Genomic DNA, 25,614 nt, shown 5'->3' on the forward strand with positions numbered 1-25,614 from the left:
TGATGCTATATGTACAGTTCTAGAAATTCTAGGTGTACAATTCTAGAAAGAGATGGGTACCATTTATGTTTTTTTTTTAAGAGACACATGAGTTGTTACCTTCTTGTTCCTACTCCCCAGCATACTTTTTAAATAGGTCTCCTGAACACCTTTGCAATATGATTGTATCAGTAATTGATAAAAAGTTTGAAAAGAGTTGTTTCTACCTTCTGTAGTAGTAGTAGTAGTAATAATCCTAATTAATAATTAATAATAAAAAGCCTTTTGTTTGACACTCTTGTGGTGATCTTTGTCTTTTTTTGAGTAGAGGACAAGGCGCTACACCAATGGCCATGCAGAAAGCTCAGCAGGTGTCTCAAGGTCTGGATTTGCTTACAGCAAAAGTGGAAAATGCAGCCCGCAAACTGGAGGCCATGACCAACTCTAAGCAGGCAATTGCTAAAAAAATTGATGCTGCTCAGGTACCTTGTAATTTTATGAATTCTAAAAATCCCTCGAGCTGTGTCTTTAAGTTACTGGGCTGAGCTGTTGCAGTTGTCCCCAAACACTAGCATCATTTCTACATGGGACACTTCCTTTGGAAGTGGCATGCTAATACATGGAGCGAAAGATGCTAATGAGGCACAGATGCAAATTCCTCACACCTCATTAGCATAACGTCACGTGATTTGGAGTCCAGAAGACCGTTCTTCCAGACTCCAAAATGCCATGTAGAAGCGTGGCCCCGGGGGCGGCTTCTGGAAGGAAGTCCTTCTTCTGGAGGCCACTTCTTCCTGAAAATTTTTGGGAAGAAGGGGCCTCTGGAAGAAGCACATCCTTCCGGAAGCCCTCCAGGGGCCGCACTTCTACACAGCATTTTGGAGTTTGGAAGAACAGTCTTCCGGACTCCAAATCACATGACATTATGCTAATGAGGCACAGGGAATTTGTATCCATGCTTGATCAGCATCTTTCGCTCCGTGTATTAACATGTCACTTCCGAAGGAAGTGGCCTGTGTAGAAACAGCCAAGGTGATTATTTTACATGAGGTATATACTGGGGACACTTTGTTGAGCATACATGTGTCTCTTCTTTCTGATCACACTACCTCGTTGGAGACCAGCAGTTCTGTTACAATTTCTCACTTACCCGGCCTCTCTTCTCCTCTCTGTAAAAGATGGAAATTCTTCAACACAGATGTAAACGGCTACGTTTCTGAAGAGAGGGAGAGGCACAGTTTAATTTTGACTACATTTTTGTCTAAGAATTTTGGAGACAATCCAATGGAAGTTATTTGCAATGTTGAACTCCCTGGGGCTCTCTGTGGAAGGCACAGAGACAGATTGAGTGCTGCTGAGTTTATGGAAATGGTAAAACAGTCCATTGTTCACCAAGAGGGTAGTTTTATTCAGCTTCAGAGTGGAGGAAGGTTATGGAGTACCTTCTTTATGACAGCAAAACATGATCTTGAATTGTTAGGTCATGGGCTCCATTAATTCTATTTAAAATAGAACTATTATCCAGCATCCTACTGGACAACATAGAGATTTCTATAAATCTACATTGTTAAAATAAATCTGACTTATGAGAAATCTAAGTATAAAACAATTGTGAATACTCAAACCACTTAAGAGTTTAAATCTTAACAGAGGTCTCAATTAACTTAAGCACTACAAGGGCACTTTCCCTACCTTTGATGTTTGCAGGAGTGGCGTACATCCCACTTAACTTAATTTGCTTCATCTACTGGTCCTGTTAGTGACAGGTGACCCCCTTTGTCTCCTCCTTTGTTTCCTCTTACCCTGCTATGTAAACCCTGGATTCTAATTGCCTACTCCCATGCCTGAGGAAGTGGGTCTTACCCACAAAAGCTCATTACCTAATAAATGTGTAAGTTTTGTTAGTTTTTAAAGGCACTTGTTATTTGTGAACTCACAGACTAACAGTTACCCCTCTGAGACCTATAAGCCACTTCTAGTTAAAATTACTTGTGAAAACCCGATGTGTAAGTGAGACTTGACAATGGTAGCTAAGATGTATATAACTTCATAGGGATTGCCTCCTATAATAAAACATCTGGTCACCTTTAGAATATCATGCTATGTGATCAATATAAGAACTTTTTGTGAAATTCCCTTGTTTAAAAGATTTTATATAAATGGACATCTTAATCTTTATTGTACCCATTTATTTGTGTGAAGAACTGGCTCGCAGACCCTAATGGTGGAAGTGAAGGGGAAGAACATATTCGTGGGATTATGGCTGAAGCCAGGAAAATTGCAGAACTGTGTGAAGACCCCAAAGAAAGAGATGACATTCTGCGTTCCTTGGGAGAAATCTCTGCTCTGACAGCTAAACTATCAGACCTACGAAGACAGTATGTATCTGTACAGTGCACATTGTGGTATCAGAGCATCTTGCAATGCCAGTTTTTGAGTGCATGCATTCAGTGGATCAAGAAATTCAAAGTAGTTGCATAGAGAAATTCGCATCTTGATAGTATAATTAGCTGTTCTGTTGAAAATGAATGTCTTGTACTGTGGGGTTTCCTCCTGCATGGAGCAAAGTACTTGCATGGGACAGGGACTATCATATTCTTACACTTCAGAATGACTAGTGGCTTCTAGGAAGAGATTCCTTCCTTTCACATAGCTCTACTATTGAAGTACAGGTGGCTTGAGGTCCCCCTGTAAGAAAATATCTATGTCCCCTGCTACAGGAGTTCTGCATGGGCAAGGTATAGCGAGAAAGTGACCTTTTTGCACTACTGGAAGAGTAGAAAGGAGTTTCAGAATAACACAGAATTTTGCCCAGGCTGTAATACTAAATATGTTGCACTCCATGCATTTTTTTTGTACAGATGCCTTGACAAATTACAATTCTGGTCCTTTAAGAAGGTTACCAAACTATCAGATGATCTTTCAAGCACTTGAATCATTAATCCTTATGCCTATGTTCTATTAGAGATAAATTTTAGAAAAAAAACATAGCTTTAAAATGGTCCCACAAAGGTCTGTCAGCTTTAGTTCAGTGCTTCACAATAGATGGTGTTTCAGTATTGGATCTGAAAGGCAGGTGCATAGTAGAAGATGAAGGTTACATTACATGTGTGTGTGAGTCAATAGTGGTCTTGATAGACAATCTGACACCTTTTCCGTTTTTGTAGTTAGCGCTTTTAGACATAAGGCTTTCATCAGATTTTCCTACCCTATATCTGTGCGTTGATATCTTTCTAACTCTGCAAATAGAGCTTTGTGTCAATCAGTCATTTTTAATTTCTGTCTTTGTGCGTATAATATGTATCATTTAATCAAACTTTGATAATTCACAATAATAAATGTATCACAGATAAGTCTGTTTTCAAAAGTATTAAATATCTTGTATTGATTTCACTTGAGTTTATGAGTGCAGCTGTATTTCTTGTGTTTTTTCAGTGGGAAAGGAGACTCTCCAGAGGCCCGGATACTGGCTAAGCAAGTAGCTACATCACTGCAGAATTTACAGTCTAAAACGAACAGGGCAGTAGCAAACACCAGACCAGTTAAAGCAGCTGTTCATTTGGAGGGCAAGATTGAGCAAGCCCAAAGATGGATTGACAACCCTACAGTTGATGACCGTGGAGTAGGTGAGCTGTATGCTGAATTGCTGCTTGGGTACAAATTAAAACAGTAAAACTGCTTCCCCTGAGATTTTGTTAGCACATTTGAAACTTCTGGTTGATGTAGAGGTATGTATTTTGTAGAGCCTGTTGCTCATGGCAGCATTCTGTGCTCCTGCTAGTGAAGTGTGGTAATGGATCCTCTGCGTGAACTTAAGCAGAAGAAAATGTGCATTGTATCAAAGATGGGAGAGCTTGCAAGGTAGAAGAAGCCCAAAGGTTATGAAAACTTCAGGGCCTTTTTAAGGTGATGCTCAGATTAAGTGAATATGTGAATTTAACATGCATTTATTATTCTAAATAAAATTGATATAAAATTACCGTGCTCACCAAAAAATAAATTGATGAGTCAACAAGTGGTACGATATATACCTTTTAAATTACTTTCTAATATCCATACGTATAACTAGGAGCAAAACAATGTAAGATTTTGTACACTGCTTTGTATTGTTTGTATTTCAAGTACCATGCCTAGTATGCACATTTGTATATTGTCTTGCAAATTAGGACATTAGCTCCCATGTAAATTGAAAGTAGATATAAGGCTTGCCTTAAGGGTAGGGCATCATTTCATATAGTTACTGCACAAACTTATTGAACAGCAGTATCATTTTGTTACCAGAAAATAATAAAGAAAAATCAAATCGTCATGGTATGTCACTTGCAGGCACATAGTAATGATTCAGGAGTTGTTTTATTGTTAATAATGGGAAGTGGTGGAAAAATCAGTGAAATATTAACAAAGACAAATGCTTAATCACCATTCCTCCACATTTGTGGTGTTTTTCTAGTTTTCTGACCAGCTTTCTAGCTGGTAGTGTTACCTGCATAAATTTCTTTCCCTTCCACACTTCAGGGACACACACACCTTCACCCAATCCATTGAGCTCAAGGTGTGACCTTGTGTTAATTTAAATTCCCACCGTTACCCAATTCCTAGGGCTCACGTAGGCAGGATCTGTGCCACTGAAAAAGCCTTACACAGTAATATTCTTATTCTCTATTTAGTTGCAATTGCCAAGAAAGCAGAATACGTGCTAAGCACACACTATCATACTCACCAATCCTAATAAGGCAGGCAGACTTCCCCTGCTGGGACAGACAAAGTCAATCTCTGGATACTGGTTGCCACCCCTCAGGGTCTTGCAGTGTTGATCTTGGGGGTGAATACTCCCAGGTTCTTCCGTTAAAGTGTTCCTTCTTCCATCATTATTGTTCTTTATTGCTTTCCTTTCCTTCTTGGACTCCAGTTTAAGTAGTGAAACTTGAATCCTGTTTAGCAAATTATACAGCATACAGGAACAATTACAAACCAGACAGAGATCAGACAGAAAACAGTAGAAAAGTGAAGACAATCACCATAGAATGAGAGGCTGCTGAACTCTCTTTTATATTCAATTTGACACATTAACACGTGGTTTGAACCAGGATGTGAATTTTCTGGATCATTATAGGGGCTCTTTTGCATGCTTGGCTTAATTTAATTCTTGACTTCCCGCTCTCCCCGCCGCCCCTCTACTCTCTGATTTGCTCATCTTGATAATTTTTTTTCTGATTTCTCAACCTTGATTACTATTTTTGGTTCTGTATGCCTTAAGTATTGAGTCTGTTCTGGTATGGCTATGGTCTGAAGAAGTGGGTCTGTCCCACGAAAGCTCACCTTATAAATTATTTTGTTAGTCTAAAGTGCTACTTTACTGCTTTTTTGGTACCATAGAATGGTGATTCCACAATCTCAGCTATTGATAAGTCATTGCTTGCCAGACAAAAGCTATTAGCTAAGTTTTCTTTACATATCAGCATCTGATGAAGTGAGTCTGTGCTCACGAAAGCTCACGCTCAAAACTTTTCTGTTAGTCTATAAGGTGCCACAGGACCCTTCATTGCTTTTAGATATCTTGAGATCTGCTTTCTTTATCTGGAGACAATGGGTGGCATTAGGATGTGGTCTCCCTTTTAACAGCCTGAGGTGACACTATTGTCATGAGATTTCAGATGGAATCTGAGTATGTGACTTGTAGCTCGACAATTAATGGCTGCTGCTCCTCATTCTGGCTGTAGAGGAAGGCCATTTCAATATGGCTGTAGAAAAAGCATATTGGTTATACTGTTACAGCAGTATAGCTTTTGTTCACAAATAATTTCAATTGAAGTTTTATATATTTGGTTTATAATCTCATTCATCATAGTAGTCAGGTTCACTCAGCAGAGTTGGGAAGACCACCCGGAATCCCAACCAGAGCCAAGGTCTGTGAAGTAATGAAGTACTTAATTCTGTTGCAGGCCAGGCTGCAATCCGGGGATTGGTTGCTGAGGGTCGTCGTTTAGCCAATGTCATGATGGGACCTTACCGTCAAGATCTCCTTGCTAAATGTGATCGTGTAGAACAGCTGGCCGCCCAGCTCGCTGATCTGGCAGCAAGAGGAGAAGGAGAGTCTCCTCAGGCTCGAGCAGTTGCCACTCAGCTCCAGGATTCTTTGAAGGTAAAACTTCAGTATCTGCAGAACTGTCACCACTTAAGAGCAGTGTAAGTGCTGAGGAGGCTTTGCTCATGCAGGTGGAATGGGTACATAAATACTGAATTCGGTATGGAGCAGCATAGGAAACCTTGCACTGACTGCTTGACTGTGAGAGCAGCTTTTCCTGGGGGTGTAGAGAGTTGCACTGTTTCAGTAAGACTTGGAGCACTTGACATCCTTCTTCTTTAGAGAACCAGTTCTTGGTATGCTATGGGACAGGCAGACTAATTTGCAGACTCCATTCCGTCTGTGATTCCTGATGAGCACCAGGATGGGATGCTCAGAAAACTGGCCAAGTTTTTCTTTTTTTAACTTGCCTAGAATACCACAGCAGCAACTACTTATTTGAAGACCATCTAGGGTCTCACATGGTACTGTTTATTCCCACAGTGGTAATTTGGTCTATAATGACTAATGGCTAAAATGTTAATATTACAGATGACTTTAAGAAGTAGTGTTTAAAAATAATTGGTGGAGGTTATTTCTGTTAATTGGTTGCCATTTTGTGTGGTCCCATGAACTTTAATTTTGCAAGAATGCTGTACATGAGATTCGAAGGTCCTACAAAATCTCATATTTATGCCATGTTTTTAAGGATTTGAAAACAAGGATGCAAGAAGCTATGACCCAGGAGGTTTCTGATGTTTTTAGTGACACTACAACCCCAATTAAACTATTGGCAGTGGCAGCCACTGCCCCTCCTGATGCACCCAATAGGGATGAGGTAAGTGTGGTGGGGACTACCAGAATTTTCTTACACTAAGCTTCTTACACTTAAATGTACAGTTGTACAAGACAAATCTTTGCTCATAGTTTTCTGATCCATTATTGCAAATAAAATCTGGAAGAGCAGTCTGATGCCACCGTCTGACCTACTGGGAGCTGAAGGTTGTATCATGATTCATTGGAAAAGTCAGTCCATAAACATTCAGTAAATCCCAGGATCTTACCTAGGATTGTGCTGTCATGATGCTTTCAGCATTCCTAAGCTACTTGTATGGCAGATGGATATTTAAACTAATCAATCATTTTTATATCTTGACAGGTAATAGATACTGGTCATATACATTCAAGAATGTATCAATGTGTTAGATCTATTTTTTTTCCCCACTACGAAACTTGACTTCTATGCTTCTGACCACTAGCTTTGTGCAACGCGTACAAAGTGCTATACTTAGAAGTTGTATTTGGTCAGCTGGTTGGCACAGGGCCAGAGCTGATGCCTGGGAACTTGGCTTTACTACTGGATATGGTTTTTTTGTTTAATTTACTTTAATTTTTTTAAGACTAAAGTACATATTCAAAAAACAAGTCCCTAAAACAAAGAGTATGTGTGTTTTGTGTAGAAATACATTTTTCTGTTTAGCATGCTTTAGTTTCTAGAGTAAATGTCCACTTTATTGTAATCTTCCATGGAAAATTCTTTTGTTTTATTTCTCTTATTTTTAAATAAAACACATTAAAACCTTTATTAAATATCTATGAAATTTGCAATTATTTCTAATCCATTAGATCAAGAATGACCATTGTAATCTTTGGCATGTGTTGCATTCGTCTCACCAATGAAACCTAATTTTGGTAGGCAAATTAATTCCTAGGGAAATGTGGATCTAAAGCTTCTGTGACAAAATGCCTTTGAGGCTTCAGTGTCAGGAATTCCTGCTAGCTCTACTGCAGAATAACGTAAGAAGTACCATGCATTAGTGGAAGTATGATAACACACTGCCAACAAGCTATACTGTATGGCTTAGCTGTTTGTAATGTCTGTTAATTTGATTAGAAAAAATTGGCAGTAATGTAAGGCTTGCAAAGTAAAACATTGCTGTCCCAAGATATTTCTTCGTAAAAGTATCTGACTAGCAAATAGGAAGTCTTGAGTTCACATCTCCCCTATGTCTAACGTAAATATATTTAGTTGGTCAAATGTAATGGTGATGTGTGTGCTTTATACTCTGAGTAGAAAAAGTATCTCTTTGAGAACATTAACTGTTATCAATGTTCTGTCCCTCATTTTCTCACAGGTGTTTGATGAAAGGGCAGCAAACTTTGAAAATCATGCCGCTAGACTTGGAGCAACAGCAGAAAAAGCAGCTGCTGTTGGAACTGCTAATAAAACCACCGTGGAAGGCATTCAAGCAACTGTGAAATCAGCAAGAGAACTCACGCCACAGGTCTCTTTACTCCTCTCAGTATTGTATTAAGTTGGTTGGCATTGTTAATCTTCAAAGGAATTTTTTGTATGATCCCAGTCACCAAACAAGATGTTGGTTATATTATTACCAGTAGCATTTGCATTAAGGTGTAACTAACATGGAGAACTCTGTATGTATTTGTGCTGTGACATTCACTTTAAAGTGGAACTATGTAGATGAGGATGTGTGTTTAGCTATTACACACCTAAGGATAAATAGACAGAGAAAGTTGCATGCTCTCCAACATTTGGGCAGTAATTTCAGTGAGTTGTTCTTCTAATAAGACTTCTAATCAAATATGTAAGTAGAAAAGAATGTATTTTTCTTAAAATGATTTTTTATTTAAAGCATTTTTTGTTCAGTTACATAAGTCTCTGTTTGATATTTACTTCTTTACTTTACTACTTTATTTACTACATGCTTTAGCTCCTTTGAGCAAAATTTTATCATGACAGCGTACCTTCTCATGTGGCACATGAATTACAACTTGAGATACTTGATTCTAAGGGAAATTTTAAATACTCTTCACATGGAATTCTTTGTGCCACTTGAAGGCATTTGGTAGTGGAACTAAAATTAACATATGAGTAATAGAAGTATGAAACTGGGCATCTAGTTGTCTAAAAAGGTATATTTTCAAGTCAGTGAAGAGTGTCCCTGTATAAGAAAACTTTTGTATTAAATATTCAACATTTTGCAGGTAGTATCAGCTGCACGTATCCTTTTAAGAAATCCTGGGAATCAAGCTGCTTATGAACATTTTGAGACGATGAAAAACCAGTGGATTGATAATGTGGAAAAAATGACAGGTAAAGAATTCTTGTGAAAAGCTTTGCTATTCATTGCAAATTCTTGGCATTTTTCTACTGCGAAGGTTGATTAAATGTGCACAAAAGGCTGCACAACTAGATTTTTGTTTGTTAAATAAATAACAGGCCTGCAGCTTGTGATCCAGGAAAATGCATATGTTGCATAATACAAACCAGTACTGGTTTATTGTTATTTCAAAGCTGCTAACTTATACCGGCTCAGTGTTCTCTAGTTCAAACATACCTAGGCATTTCTAATGCACTTTGAGCATGATATTTCAGATACCATGGGCTGTCTAGTCAATCATATCTTGTCAATTATAAAATTTCTTCTAAAAGTCACCCTTCCTAATGCGACTTGTTCTTTCTGCTACAGAGTAGCAGACGACTGTTGAGCTCTGTTCCACTGTGTATGTTTCTGCTGGCGTTCTGTGGATGACGGACAGGCATGAGTGGATTGATCACTGTATGCACTGTTCATGCAATAACAGTTCTAGCTATGACATTCCTTGTTCCCTCTTTCAAAGTGATCTATAGCAGTGGTTGGAGAATTTAAGATGTTACAGATGCTACAGAATGATCTTAATCTTTGTGTTACTGTATGTAACTTTCTCTGGCACACTTTTCTCTTGATTAGCAATCTAGAATCTGAATCTAATTCAAAGACTGTACTAGGGAAATAAGTTGATTTCAGATATGCAATTCTAGCTACGGTATTTGCATAGCTAGAATCAGCATATGAAATCGTCTTATTTCCCCAGTATAGACTTAGTCTTTATATTCTCCTGTTAACATCTGTTACTCCATGCAGTAGCATGGAGTACAGGGGCCAACTGGCGACCCTAGAGGGATGGATTTTGTCACATCTGTACCAGATGTGCAAAATCAAACTCCAGCAGATCAACCCTGAGTGGGTCAATCTTCTGCTTAGTATAGACAAGCCCTAAGGAACTAGCTACATCTAGAGGAGTAAATACTTTCAAAGTTGAACAACCTCCAGAGCTGTAAATACCCATCTCCCTTTCTGTGCATGGAAGATGAATGTTAACATGTTCAATTTTTATCTTAGGGCTGGTAGATGAAGCAATTGATACCAAGTCTCTGCTGGATGCCTCGGAAGAAGCTATTAAGAAAGACCTAGACAAATGTAAAGTTGCAATGGCCAATATCCAACCTCAAATGCTTGTAGCTGGTGCCACCAGCATTGCTCGACGAGCAAACCGGATCCTGTTAGTGGCCAAGAAGGAGGTTGAAAATTCAGAGGATCCCAAATTCCGTGAAGCTGTTAAGGCAGCGTCTGATGATCTAAGCAAAACTATATCACCAATGGTAATGGATGCTAAAGCTGTGGCAGGAAACATTTCTGATCCTGGTAAGCATTAAGGAAAGCGCTTCTCTCAAACATTTTCCCGCTTTGATGCTTGAAGCTTTTCAGATTATGCGTTTTTCTCCTTGTCCATCTATCAATGACCTCTAAAACCCGGTATTGAGCGATCAAGGTGTGCACAACTTAATGCTACCGTTAAATTCAATGGGAAAGCCACCAGTAAGTTCAAAGAAACAGGCTAAGCCATTAGTTTTGTTACCATTTTTTTCGTCTTATGAAGAAACTTGTATCTTATGATATTTGTCATGGTGAATATTTGAAACCTGCTGGCAAGGAAGCCCTCCGTACATATGGTAAGATGTTGCATGTTTGTGCATGACTCTATTTTAGCTGTTCATAGTGGATTTTTCTTCCTGCCCTGGTACTCATTTAAACCTGTTGCCTATTCTACAATTAGCATTCCAAAATTAAAATTCACTTTGCAACATTGTCATTTATATTTTGTAATTAAGTTTTGAAGGTACCTGAATAATTTAAACCACCAATCGTGCAAACTGCAAGTACTCCTCAGAGCAGTGCTTTCAAGCCCCCAGGCAGGCAGCATGCCAAGGACCTATTAAGTTTAAGCTCTGGATCTTCTCTTCAGTTTTGCAGAAAAGCTTCCTGGATTCTGGTTATAGGATTTTGGGAGCTGTGGCAAAAGTCAGAGAAGCCTTCCAGCCTCAAGAACCTGATTTTCCTCCTCCTCCCCCTGATATTGAGCAGCTTCATGTAAGTGCAGTTGAATTTCTCATTAACAGTTCTTTTGAGTTGCACTCGTGAAGTGCTTATTGCACCAGTGATAGTTAACACTTTCATCAGAGGCGCTTCTTCAGGTGGCATCATCTTGGGATGTACTGGACATCAGTTTTCACTTTAAATAATTTTGATGATCCTTTTATAGAAGTTTAACTTAAGACTGGAGCATCTCATAATAGATCCAGATACAAAGACCACTGAACTGAATGGCAGAATCTTCCGTTGATTTCAGCGGACTTGAAATGAGGTGCAAACATCATAGAACTCTTCCTGAAGCAGCCAGAGGGAGACAGGCAACCTTTATAACCACTAGACACCAATCCATTGCTTGATTTATAGACTAGCACTGAGATATTTAAGTGGATCTGGAGCTGGTTTTCTTTAGCAGGATCCATGTTTCTTAACTGAGACGAGTTTCCAAGAGGGAAGAGATATGTTTACTGCAGCTATTAGTCTAGGGCAGCAGTGTCCAGTACGCTTCCCATTCGCCACATGTGGTGAAAGAGACACTGAGATGTGTCAAATTGGAGTCCTCTCTGCCCACTCTGTGCATGTGCTCTACCAGTTGGTGGGACAAGTGCATGGCAGCAGCGGTTACCCAAGTGGGTGTAGCCTGGTGCAGCTGGCCCATCTCCAGCTGTGGGGCCCAGTGGCCCCAGAGTGGTGGCCATGGCTGTGGTGAGTTGCTGGCAGTTGCAGGGGGAGGGGAGGGTTTGTGCCTGGCTCTGACGGGGAGGGGACACTGGCTGTGTGGGGCGGGACTGTGGCAATCCTGAAATTTCTATTGGACATCATTTGACTAGGGCAGTGGTTCCCAAACTTTTCAGCATCGTGCCCCCCACTTTTGATTTTTGAGAAACTCTCGCACACCCCCTTCTTTACCATTATCCAACCCTCCTTAACAAAAAAATTCAATTTGTAATTTTAAATAAACACAAAAACTTGATATAAAAATGTTATTTAAAGGTAAAAATAATTACAAATAGTTTTTCTTGGCCTCTTGTGGGTGCCTAGTGCAGCACCAGCTGCCTGAGCCCTGTGCCAGCTGCCAGAGCTGCCCATGCCAACTGCCTGCCTGTTTGAGCCCTGCACTGCCAGAGCCACTCGCCCAAGCCCCGTGCTGCTGGGGCCAGCCGCCCACACACCTGCCTGCCCACCAGCTGCTGGGGACCCTGAACTGCTGTGGCCAGCTGCCCACCTGCCAGCCCTTGCCTCTGGAGTCCCATTATGCTGGGGCCAGCCGCCTAAGCCCTGTGAGCCCCCACTTCCGCGCCCCTCCCCTCCCCCAAAGCCAGGCACCACTAGCCCCTCACTCTAACCCCATCTCGTCCCACTTCTCTCCCCAACCCAGTCACTCCCCTTTGCAGGAGGCAGCTAGATCCACATGGGTTTTTGCCATCTGCCTGCATTTTATAGTGGCTGTGCTCGTCACCCACATAAAATGGCAGGGGCTGAGAGCTGGAAGCAAAGGCCGGCTTTTTCTTTGGGCAGGAGAATGATGGGGGAAGCTGGGTTGCCTCACACTCTCCCCAGAATTTCTTCATGGCCCCCCTCCCCCCACCCAGTTTGGGAAACCATAGTCTAGGGCAACCATCTGAATTTAAGTTAAAGGAAAAAAAACAGAGTTTGACCAAACTGTCAAAGCTATATGCTCTGTTTGGTTTGGGAAAACATTTGTGTTAGACTTTAAAAAAATTTTAAAAAAGCACCACAGTCAGCGGGCCAGCCTTCTGTGTGCAAAGGCGTAAACTGCTTTGACAACATTTTGGTTTTTTGGGATGGAGATTTCCTTAAATCTGAGACAGCCTGAGCTCCTCATTGTCTTGAAGATGTCTAATAGCCTGCTACTCTGTTTTGTGCCATTATATTTTGAATGTATTTATTCCTTTCTTGCATAGCTGACTGATGAACTTGCTCCACCAAAACCACCCCTGCCCGAGGGCGAAGTTCCGCCACCCAGACCTCCTCCACCTGAAGAGAAGGATGAGGAGTTCCCAGAGCAGAAAGCAGGAGAGGTGATTAATCAGCCCATGATGATGGCTGCCAGGCAGCTACATGATGAAGCCAGAAAATGGTCTAGCAAGGTAAGTAAAATATAATAAAAGGGTTCATTTCTATTGCTTTTAAGAACTAATGTAAGAAAGGTGTTTATCTCTGGCAGTTAGAAATAGTAAAAGATGTAGAACCAAAAGAAACTAGAATCCCAAGGTCAGCGGTTGCCATTCCATTCATTTCCTGGGATAAAACAAAGCATTGTAGTTGGGATTCTGTTTGCCATGATTAAATTGCTGGTTATTTGTCAGAGCATTATGCTGAAGATTACAGATTTTCATTTTTCTAGCCTTTGTCTGGGAAGAAAACTTGTATACTTCTCAGGCTTCTTTGGCTATGCCTTTATGGGAGGATGATGTCTGCCAAAGGGGTTCATTGGGGAATTTTGAAGTGGTGAGGAGCCCAGTTTGTGCCTTGCCAATTTTCCCACAGACGTGACAGGAGTAATCTTGGATGAGACACGGTTCTTGGCTGGAATCCATGCAATGATGTGAGAAATGGCTTTGAGAGACATGAAGGACTCCATGGGTGTCGGTGGGGTGTTCATTTTGAAAACTAAGTGAATTTCAGTGGCAGTATCGTCAACTAGTTTGTAAGCATCTAACACACCACAAACCCAAACTGTCTTCCATAGCTTCTCAGATGCAGGAGCCCCCTCCTCTTTTCCTCTACTCCAACAGCAAATCCTGCCTTATAACAGAATTTACACATTTGTGTTGCTAAACCCTGGTCTACCCAAAAACTGTAGCTAGCTACATTGCTGAGGGTTGTGAAAAATTTCACGCCCTGATTGATGTATAGCAGGGCTGACAAAGTCTCTGGGCCCCTTGGCAAGGTGGGGCTGGAGGGAGGGGGAAAGGCTCCATTCGCCCAGAAGAGGTGGGGCCTTGGCTGGAAGAGGTGTGATTGGGGATACCCTTCCATGGACAGTCTTCAGTGCCCCACAGAGTAAACCAGACAGGGCTCTGGCAAGTGCCGCTGCTGCATTAGCAGCAGGTGGGAGTTCAGCCCTTTTTAATCACTGAGCTCTGGGGCAGTTGCCCACTTTGCCCCGTGGGCCTGCTGATCTGCTGAGGTGTCTGAAATGACCTAACCACTGCTGTAAATGCATCTAGGGCTGCTTCTACGCTATCACTCTCCTGTAGGAGGTGCCATGGTAATGAGGCAATTCGAAGCAGGCTAATGAGGTGCTAATGTGCATATTCAGCACCTCATAAGCATAATGGCAACCACACTAATTTCTAAGTGCAGACTTTGAATTGCAGACTGACAGTGAAGATGGGGGCGGCTGTGAAATAAGCATCCCACTTCGACATTCCCTTATTTCCACAGAACTAGGTGGGAGTATGGGAATGTCCAAGTGGGGTGGTTATATCGAAGCTGCCTGCATCTACACAGTCAATCTGCAATTCAAAGTCTGCACTTTGAAATTTGCGCAGCTGCCATTATGAATATGCACATTAGCACCTCATTACCATGGCACCTCTGACAGGAGAGTGATAGTGTAGAAGCAGCCTAGGTCAATGGAAATGGTCTTCCTTCACGTTAGCTACTACCCCTGGAGAGGGGTGGATTTACTACAGCAATTGGAATGAACACACACAACAGAAGGGAAGTGTACATTATAGGTCAGCAGCAGCTGAACGTATGTAGACCTTAAGTTCTGGAGTGTGCTGAGAATGTAAATGTTCAGGGCAATATAAAATAAATGGAACCTAATATCTCATGAAACAAAGTGCACAGTTACAAAGTTTTTAAAAATTAAATATGAAAATACAATTGGAAGATGCTGCAGAACCCCCTGTGTGTGCCATGTGGCTGCAGAATGAAAAGTATTGCCACAGAATTAGGTTGAGAAGTAGACAGGCTCTTTATCCTAGCATCCCTTAACGAGCAAAGCTGCTCAGTTTTAATGCTTATACCCACCCACTGGATATCTATTCGTCAGTCATTGGAGCAGGAGAAATCGGAATCTTTTTACTTTCAAAACATAAAATAGCAGAACAGCTCTCTCAAGGTCAGTCTTATGTGGAGAGCTATTGTAATGCACAATGATGCCAATAGCCTCTGTGGGCCCTGGAGCAGGTGGGGGTCGGGGGCAGAGCCAAGGACAGTTAACTCTCTGCACTGCCCAGATTGTGGCGCTGCTTACCCCTGGCTCCACCCCGCTCACAGCTGTGCGTAGCCAGAGCAGTGCTGCCATGGTACATTAGAGGGGCCCACAACTCCAGCCATTGCCAAAGAAGCAGCAGCAGTGGCTGGAGCTCTGGGCCCCTTTGAAATGCCCGTTGGCAGGCCTGGTGTAATACACCTTACATTGTATGCAAACATGGATTTGACTGGTCCTCAAGGCACATTAGGGTGTGTCAGCACCATTGATTCCTGCCCCCCCCCCCGCCCCCTTTAAGCTAGGGAGCAGATGGCTTTGTTAAAATTACTAAAAGTAGGTCTAGTGGACATCACAGCAACCAACCAGTTATGCTAGATTGGGTGATTGTAAGTAGCTCATCAAGTTAACTCTTCTGAGCCCTCTGTTTCCAGAAGATTTATAATCTTTGCTGTGTGTTAGGAAGGCACTGTTTAAGACACCTTATTAATAGAAGCCACTGTATGGCTTTGAGGTCAAAGATCATTCCATTTAAATGGTTCAAATTAGCACAGAAATTGGGAAGATGAAACTTGCAGCAGTTGTGATCTGAGTTGTTTTAAGTCTGGGGACAGCCTTTCTAGCTGTGCAAATGTGCTGTGTGGAAATACACATACACACACCTCCTAGAACTGGAAGGGACCTTGGGAGGTCACTTAGTCCAATCCCCTGCCCCCTTGGTAGGGCCAAGCACCATCCCTGACATATATTTGCCCCATACCCTAATGGCTTCCTCAAGGATTGAGCGCACAGCCCTGGGTTTAGCAGGCCAATGCTCAAACCACTGAGCTGTCCCTCTCCTGTAAGATGCAGTTAAGGTCAGAAGTGTGATGGTATAAAAATGGGACTTCACTCCTCTTTTTTTATTCAGTCATGCTTGCATACAATGACAGAAATATTTCTTTCCTACTCTTTACTTTTCTTACCTATATTGACTGTGATGCTTTGAAAATGTGATCTGGAGTTTGTTCTGGTTTGTAGAACAAAGTAACTTTTTACCCATGTTACAATTATAGAAGCAAAATCTAGGAAGCAACTGTGTGCTTTCCCAGGTGTGACTTCTAAGCCAGAATTTGGTGTGTGGGATTACCATTGTTTTGGATGATATGCAAAGCAGTAAACAGATCATAATGAGTTAGATGAACTGATCTGGAAAAGGCCATTTACCTGTAAAATGATGAAAATTGATCTGGAAATCGTTGTAATAAAAATGAAATCCTTCAGATCCACTTTGGAGTTATTTTTCTGATTAGAGCTGTGTTATACAAGAGAGGTTCAGTATATCTTCTGCTTGCTTTATGGTTACCTGTGTGTGTTCACATCCCACAATGAGTGTTCCTTTACCTAGTTAACCATCTTAATGGACAATGCATTATAATTTCTGCTTTTCAGAAAGTGTTTAATGGTTTGGATTCTGAAGATGACAATTTAAATACAATAAGTATTGAAATGTTTATTATATCTCATGTAGTTTATTTGTTAAGAAATATGCCTGCTAAAATACTTACCTACCAGAGCAAAACACCAATACAACTTAAAAAAATAACATGATTCTCAGTGCTGGGATCCCTGGTTTATAAACCAATGTTTTCATAACCTCTCAAGAAAGGTGACTCAGACCAACACAACCAGGAAATTGAAATCTAACCTTTTGTCTTTCCTTCATTCTTTTAAAACATAAAGTCACAAAGGCTGCAAAGCGAGCTGACCCCATGAATACAGCTGCAGGAAATTGCAAGGTCCAGTGGCGTGTGCCCTTTCACCCAGCTCTTCCCTACAGATCCTGGATTCTCTCTGGAGATTAGTTTTAAAATGCTTTCTTGAGCAGTAAAGATTTTTAAAAGCTATTTACAGAATCTCATAGTTTAAACTTTCCACTGCAGTGACAGTGGGTGGCCTTCTCCTGTGGAGAAAACCTAGCATGGCAGACACTAAGCACGGTGTGTGGGATTTGACAGATCATGTCACACAAGATACTGCTCATCGTAAGCCTGCTGAAATTCAGGTTGAGGGAGGCTCCCAGGGCATGAAGCCCATCTTTGACTTCTGTGGGTTTTTTTGGTTTTTTTTTGTCACAACGAACTGCTTTTATATCTTTGTGTGTGAGGGAATATGGGTACTGAACATCTTTTTATCAGGATTTTAAGGCACTGTATTTATAAGATTAAACAATTTCAAATTTCTTCTTTTTACAAATATTGTTTTTTACTGGGAAGGCCCTGGACTTCTCCCCTCCCATGTGAGTGTGTGTGTGTCAGTTTCCCCAAAAATATGGCTATTTTCCGTTGCATTATCTATATCACGATAGCTTTGGCATTTGGGTTTGTGAGTTAAATTAGGCTGCCACACAGAGAATTGTAAAGCCCATCTTCCATCAGAACTGGCTTACGTTGTATAATATCTGGAAGATGCTATGTGTGACTGAAACTTTAATGAGTCACTTATGGAGAATAAACTCTAGCTTTTCCCTTTCAATGCTTTTTTGCTGTAGATTTTGACCATACAAGGCCTTGCTTAAAAAGAAAGGCGCACTAGAAGTACATATTTTCTTGATAAGAATTATTTGGCTTGTTTCACTCCCTTCCCCTGGTATTAAGAATGTGATTAGTAATTATGTAAAAATAAAATTGTCTTGGAATTGTTGGCTATGATACCATGTCATGCAAAATATGGTATGCTGTTGTTTTGTTAGTATATCTTCCCTGCACTCTGTATTATAGGCACTGCTTGTAATGACTTAAATCATTTTTTCACAAAACTGGAAATAACTGTAACATTATGGCAAAACAAGAGTCCTCTTTATCATACATTTATACTCTAAACATTCTTTATTCACAGTCCATTTTCAGTCTGTTAATGAACACTAATAACTCCATTTACCAAAAATGCTCTCCCCTGTTCTTGTGGGGGTTTTTTCCTTCTCTTCTCCTTGTTCTGTGTACTGTGGATGACACATTTTCATGATGGGCCGGATCAAGGGGGCAGTAGTTGATCCAGCAGGGATCGATTTATCACATCGACTACAGGAATGATAAATCAATGACTGATCTGTGTTTTGTGCACTCTGGTACTCCACTAGAATGAGAAGAGTAAGAGGAATCAACAAGTAGAGTTTGTTTTATTTATTTATTTATTTATTTATCCTGTTGACCCACAGTGGTGTGGATCAATGGTCCCTCTAATTTTTTATATCCATACATGGAATAAATTTTGTTATGTGCACTGAGCCAAGTGTGGATGTGGCTGTGGGTGCTCTGGACCCCCTGGCAGACCAGCGGTGTGGACCCTACCCCAACCAGATCTAAGATCATTGATTTGAGTTACACTTCTAATGTAACTCAGGTTGTGTAGTTTAGATCAACCTGTTCCTGTATTGTAGACCTTCCTGATAGCTATTATTTCCAGTTCTGTTATTCCTTTGTTCTTGTTAATTCTCTTCTTTCCTTCTTGAAGGGAATATCTGACAGCTGTATTATCTGAGCCTATTCCTACCTCATCCAGACCTTTTGTGAAACTGCATCCACAAGCAAAGTTTGTTTTCACCAATACTATGTCCTTGCCTGTTTTTGCATGGGTTTTGTTTTTATTTTTTGTTTTTGATCTTATTGGCTTATTTTAAAAAACATTACTACCTTTGTATTAAAAAAGAAAAACTGTTCTAAAATTCGGAGTTCCTTGAAATTAATAAGATAAATCACGTGTACTCACTTGAACAATATATGTTTTTACATCTTTCCAGTAACTCTGTTTCTCTCCTCAACTTCTTGATATTACTGGTTCACAGGTGAAATGGTTGGCCCTCTTCTGGTGATCCTTGGTTTGCTTTTGTTTTCCTTTCACAGGACAAGAGGCTGTTTGATTACTAAACCAGCTCAGCTCTTTTACCAAATCCTGCTTCTTATACTAACTGTCCCTGTTTCTCCAATTTCCCTGCCACCTTCAAAGCCTGGTGTGACTGTGGCTAATGAAGCCAGTGAGGCTGATGTAGGTGTAGATGAGCAGGAGGATGCAGATGATGTTGAATTCACTCTCCCCTCTGACCCTGAAGACGATTACGAGCCTGAGCTGCTGTTAATGCCAACCAGCCAGCCTGTTAACCAGCCCATTCTGGCCGCTGCTCAGTCTCTGCATCAGGAAGCAACCAAGTGGTCTAGTAAGGTACTCCTCCATTTCCCACTGGCAGCTGATCTGTGTGCATCCAGCCATTTTGAATGCTGACACATTTGCATCACTCTTGATACTTGCTGGGCCCCATGAGTCTGAGTGAATAAACATTTGCCTGCACTTCATTTTTATGGATCGAGAGTGGCTTCACAAGTTCGATAGGCCTGTCAATGCTCGATTTTTGGTTCCCTTGTTCGTATAAAAAGGCTTCTTTTTCTTTTGATTGCATCTGCTTATCTTTTTGCATATGGCAGTATGTAAATCGTAAAGGGACTTTTTTCTGATCACCTGTGAAGCCATGACTGGTTTCTCAATGACTTCCAGATAATAACAGAACCTACGTCATACAAGAAGTCATTTAACATGTTCATTGTGCTTTGCCTCGACTGATGGCTTCAACTAAATCTGTATGATAAAGAATGGCTTTGTATGGCAGTGTTATTAAGGGGAACTGTCTGCTGACTTGCACTTGGCTGTACTGCAAATGCTAGCATTGATGAGAGAACTCTTCTTGAAGAAGCTGCACTGAATGTGTTAGTTAGCTCAGAATGGTTTGTGTTACCAATGCAGAGCTAAGCTTCCGTTCAGGAATTCACAAGCACTTTCTTATGTCTAAACACACAAGTTTTTGTAAGGCTGGTCACTTATTTCATTGTGGAACCAGCATGCTTCAAGATATGTATGTTGCTGCTCTCCAGTGTGTATGTATGTTTGTGTCATGGTGAGTCACTCATTTTTTAATAGAAAGGGCTTTCAGAAAAATTCCTGTCCTTTTCAGATTCTAGTGCTGGATAATTACAAGATTTCAAAAATTATATTGTTGAATATTCCTAACTAATTTTATCCCTCTTTATTAACAAAATTAAAAGTTGTGCATTCTGTGACTTCCTCCTTTAATGGATTACAAATGGCATAATAGATTATGTTATGGAAAGATTGTGAGAATAGGATGGATGCAGAGTGTCACCAATGAGAAATTATATAGGAAGATACAGACGAAAGAGAACCTGCTGCAAAAGATTATAAAACAGAAGCTACAACTATTTGGACGTATTTGCAGAATGAATGACGAATGAAAAATCAAGACTCTAGTATTTGGCAAAATGGATGGTTCAAGTAGAAGAGGCAGACCCCACAGAGAATGGATAGATGATGTAGTAGATTGGTGCAGAGCTAGTCTACAGAAACTAAGCCACTCTGCACTGGATAGGCAAAGATGGAAGGAAATAGTGAGAGAAGCATCAGGCACCAACAGGCACTGTGCCCACGGTTATTGATGATGATGACGATAGATTAGCAAATTGTTTAAGTTTATATTGACAAGTAACAAATCTTTTTGTATGATGTCATATTTATACCACTTGAGGTGACGTATTTGAAATATTTTTAATAGCACCAAGCCCTGGAGAGAATCTCCATAGGAACAGGAGACATTCACTGGTTCAGATTTTTCAGTGTGTGCCTTTTGTGATGGACTTCCTGCAAAAGCCTTTTTACTCAAAAAAGAATTTGTGCTCCTTCATCACTATGCTAATACCTCACTTTATCCACTTTTATGTGAATATTTCGTGATTCTAGTATTTATTATAAAAGTGAGACGAAATATTCTGACAGTTCATGTCAGTGATGTGACTTTTCTTGTATCTGGTATTAACTTTGGAGCTAAGGACAAAAATACTTTTTGCCTCAGTCATGCATATATGTCACCCATGACAAACATTTAAAGTATTTCACTTGGAAAAACAAACTCCATTTTGAAACAACATCTCTGGGAGAAGATTTGGTTAAGCATTAAAAGCTAATCCAGTGGAGCTCTTCTTCTTTGGTTAAAAATCAGATACATATTTTGCTATTTATGAGGAAACTAGCAAAGAGGGTCAACTGGAAGGAAAAAATATTTTAACAAATGGGTTCCACTTTAGAATGTCCAGTTAAGTGGCCAATTCTAGGTATAAATTCCTTTCCCATTGTTTTCTATGTCTACTATAAAGTGGTAGCATAGTTGCCAGACATTCATGACTCTGGGCATGTCTTCGCTACCCACCAAATTGATGGGCAGCAATCAGTCCACCAAGAGTCAGTTTACTGCGTCTAATATATATGTAATAAATCACCTTTTGAGCACTTTTCTGTTGACTCTAGTATTCCACCGGGGAAAAAAAAGAATAAGAGGCGTTGACGAGAGAGCATCAACTGTCGATTTACAGCAGTGAAAATACTGTTGAATTCGGCTACGTTGTTCACATAGCTGAAGTTGCAAAACTGGGATCAATAGCCTGTGGAAGTGTACACTAGGCCCAAGTTTCAGATGCCTCTTATGTTCAATTGTTCATAGTAGATTATTTAACTTGCCTACTTTTTTACTGGCACTTGTGTTTTAAGTAATGTTGCTTTTATTGGGGAAATCTAGAATGTCTTAACACTTGAACGCACTTCTTCTTAAAATCCAGGCAGAAGCGTAACTACTTCCACTTCAGGCACAAACTAATACTTTGCTCACCATTCTTTTTTTCAGTTTTGAAATGCTGATTGTTGGAGGGGAAAAGTATTTCACAACATTTGCACAAATCTTCAATGTTCTTTATGAAGAAGCTTTTTCAATAGACTTTAATTGTTCTTTCTTCCTTAATGAAGGGGCTTGCTAGTGAGTGTGGATTATGGGTCAGGTGTGGTTATATTAGCTTTGTAACTCCTGGCCTAACACTGCAGTGTCTACCATTCGTTGTCATATTTATTCCCTGCAGGGTAATGATATAATTGCAGCTGCAAAGCGAATGGCTCTGCTGATGGCAGAGATGTCCCGCCTAGTGAGAGGTGGCAGTGGAAACAAACGAGCTCTTATTCAGTGTGCCAAGGATATTGCTAAAGCATCAGATGAAGTGACTCGATTGGCTAAGGAGGTGGCAAAGCAGTGCACTGACAAGCGCATTAGAACAAACCTCTTGCAGGTAAAAATCTGGGCTAACTTTAAAATAATGCACATAAACCATTTCCCTTCCTGTGTCCTCCTCCTTCAGTGTGGCTGAAGACTGGAGAGTGATGGTTTTTTGTCTGAGAGTCGCCTCTGGATTCCCGTGGTTCCCTATCCCAGCTTTTGTGAGTCTTGTAGCCCAAGTGTATGAAATGTTGATTTTGTTCAACTCCCCCTTTGTGAGATTGGGCCCTTTTATTCAGATGGGAGAGGATAGGTCATTCTGTGAATGTCAAGAGACTAGTCTACCAATGTCTTTATCACCCGGGCCATCCACATACTCATCCTTATCCAGTCTAGGTATTGGCAATAGGACCAATACAGTCCCAAATTTCTTCCTCTGTCCCTGATCAAATAGGAGTATTTGGGGCAGAGGAAAAGTGAATTTTGCTTTAGCAAAGATCCACCTTGCTAGAGTGGTTACCCAAGCTTCGGAAGGAAATGAAGACTCAGGTGCATCGCTTTAGGTCATGTCTACATGAACGCTTAGTGCACAGCAAACTGGAGTTTAAATCTGCAGTGCTCCAGCATGCTGCACAATAGCTGTCCATTTGGTTCCTGCTGCTGCTCACTAAAACTGCCAGAGTACAGTCTGACATAATTCTGTTTCAAATCACAATATATCAGTGTGCTCTAGGGAACTTTTGTTGGGATCTAGCACAGTCCACATAGGGAGTTAGTGCATAGCATGCTGGAATACTGCAATTTTCAGCTTAGGATGCAATGCAGTAAATGTTCATGTAGACATGTCTTCATTAACATCACGCAAGGTGCCCTTGAACTTTATATGGTGTATGCTTGTACCTGAGCAATAAGCAAAGGGAAATTGCTGTAGAGATGAGCAGAATCTTCATTTTACTTTAAAAATGGGATATCAGTTGGTTCAAGTTAAAAACTAAAATGTTGTAACTTCCCAACTTCTTAGGTCTGTGAGCGAATCCCAACCATCAGCACGCAACTCAAAATCCTTTCCACTGTTAAAGCTACCATGTTGGGCAGGACAAATATCAGTGATGAGGAGTCAGAACAGGTAAGAGAGAGTCGCATAGTTAATTGTAAAGTACACCCCAGCTCGCTAGCCAATGGAGAGGAGGAGGGCACCAGGCAGGGGGCGGGTGGGTGTTCTATGTATAACCAGATGTGTCTCAGATATGGAGAGTTAACAAATTTGACCCAGTAACCAGTAAAAGTTCGTTTTAATACATCTTGGTATTATATTATGCCATAAACTATCAGATATTCCTCTGTCTTATGGGCTATGTCTACATTAGCCCAGAACTTCAAAATGGCCATGCAAATGGCCATTTAGAGTTTACTAATGAAGCGTTGAAATACATATTCAGCGCGTCATTAGAATGCCTATGAGCAGATGGGAATAAGGGGATTTCAAAGTTTCCAGGGTCCTAGACATAGCCATGGAGAAAACTTAATTTGCTTGTAACTAGACATTGCCTCTATTTGAAAACAATCCTAGTCCAAAACAAAAAGGTAGCACTGTTTGTTTTGTTTTTTGGCATAAGAGATTATTCAGTAATGCCCTCTGGTGGTTTACAATGAATGCTAGTTTAAGAATGCTGTAGCTACAGTGGGGAATCATTTAAAACATGTTAGTTTCAGCTCTTCCTGCTTCATTAACAAGCATCGTCATTGTTGTCTTGTGAAATTTGCAGTAGCTAATTTTTTGGTCTAGAATTCCTGTAGGTTCTCTGAAAATATTGGTAGATGGATGTGTTAGCAATGGCAAGGTATTCAACTTGTGTTCAGACATGCGTTTTCACTCAGAAAAGGTAGGCCATGAGGAAAAGGATGAATTGCTGTTCTTCTTTGATTAGTGTCCCTGTGTGTGCTCCCCTTCAGGCCTGCACTGCACCTTTTATCAGAGATTTTTTGGTAGCAGTGCCACTTGAGCATTTACATGCACCCACACATGCTCATGCCTTGTGCCGAGGCTGTGTGGGGCTGCCTGGGTCAACAGGCCTCAGTTCCTTCTGAGCTGCCTTTGGCCAGAGACTGAGTCTGCTGTGTTCCTGTTTGCCAAAGTATTCTGTAGTTAGTGTAGTTATTGGAACAATTCCCCTTTTCTCTAACTAACCCCTCCACACAATATTTTATTGATAGGTATAGTTAGTAGTCAAGAGCTTTTCCCCTTCTAGGGGTCCTTTTTGTTATATTGTGCAGGAATGCAGTGCTTCCTGGGATTCAAAAGGCATCACTCCTGTTGTGAGGTAATTGCCATTAGTGATGGATCCTCCCAGGCCTTTGCTATTTGGGAGGCAGACAAATTCCCAGAATGTGCAAGATCTGCACTTCCCTCAAGGGGAAATACCCCCCAAAATGGGGAAATCAAGTTCAGACCCCTGCTGATGGAGGATCTAGGATTTACAGCCAGATCAAGGATTGCAGGACCCTTGCGCGCACACACAGTTCCAGTACCACTAGTGCCCCGTTCACATCAAGATCTGTCACCAGAGACTCTAGAGAAAGGGTAGCACTGCAGCATCTCGTACATCTAAGGTACAGAAGTTGTCTACAGAGGTAGCTTTAATATCTGCCTCAGCAGATGGCAGTAAGGAGTAAATCCCCATCACCAATGTAGAAGACGACCATGGAGACCTTAGCCGTGTCTACACGTGCACGCTACTTCAAAGTAGCGACACTAACTTCGAAATAGCACCCATCACGGCTACACGTGTTGGGCACTATTTCGATGTTAACATCAACGTTAGGCGGCGAGACGTCGAAGCTGCTAACCCCATGAGGGGATGGGAATAGCGCCCTACTTCGAAGTTGAACGTCGAAGTAGGGCACGTGTAGACGATCCGCGTCCCGCAACATCGAAATAGCGGGGTCCGCCATGGTGGCCATCAGCTGAGGGGTTGAGAGACACTCTCTCTCCAGCCCCTGCGGGGCTCTATGGTCACCGTGTGCAGCAGCCCTTAGCCCAGGGCTTCTGGCTGCTGCTGCTGCAGCTGGGGATCCATGCTGCATGCACAGGGTC

General features: G+C 41.1%; 1 protein-coding gene across 4 annotated transcripts in view; it reads left to right on the top strand.

Annotated features, from left to right (window-relative positions):
* Positions 1 to 25,614, top strand: part of VCL (vinculin) — a 104,265-nt gene that overhangs the window by 76,727 nt on the left and 1,924 nt on the right. For 2 of the 4 annotated variants that reach the window (XM_075000005.1, XM_075000006.1), the window contains exons 9-21: positions 308 to 461; positions 2,182 to 2,357; positions 3,415 to 3,605; positions 5,922 to 6,121; positions 6,753 to 6,881; positions 8,179 to 8,328; positions 9,050 to 9,158; positions 10,228 to 10,530; positions 11,132 to 11,256; positions 13,182 to 13,367; positions 19,427 to 19,639; positions 22,390 to 22,593; positions 23,542 to 23,646. In XM_075000005.1, coding sequence (XP_074856106.1) covers positions 308 to 461; positions 2,182 to 2,357; positions 3,415 to 3,605; positions 5,922 to 6,121; positions 6,753 to 6,881; positions 8,179 to 8,328; positions 9,050 to 9,158; positions 10,228 to 10,530; positions 11,132 to 11,256; positions 13,182 to 13,367; positions 19,427 to 19,639; positions 22,390 to 22,593; positions 23,542 to 23,646 — 2,245 coding nt within the window. The remainder of the gene's footprint in view (positions 1 to 307; positions 462 to 2,181; positions 2,358 to 3,414; positions 3,606 to 5,921; positions 6,122 to 6,752; positions 6,882 to 8,178; positions 8,329 to 9,049; positions 9,159 to 10,227; positions 10,531 to 11,131; positions 11,257 to 13,181; positions 13,368 to 19,426; positions 19,640 to 22,389; positions 22,594 to 23,541; positions 23,647 to 25,614) is intronic. The other 2 variants (XM_075000007.1, XM_075000008.1) reach the window with 1 other exon arrangement.

Source organism: Carettochelys insculpta, chromosome 7 (genome assembly GCF_033958435.1).
Source record: "Carettochelys insculpta isolate YL-2023 chromosome 7, ASM3395843v1, whole genome shotgun sequence".
NCBI lineage: Eukaryota > Metazoa > Chordata > Testudines > Carettochelyidae > Carettochelys > Carettochelys insculpta.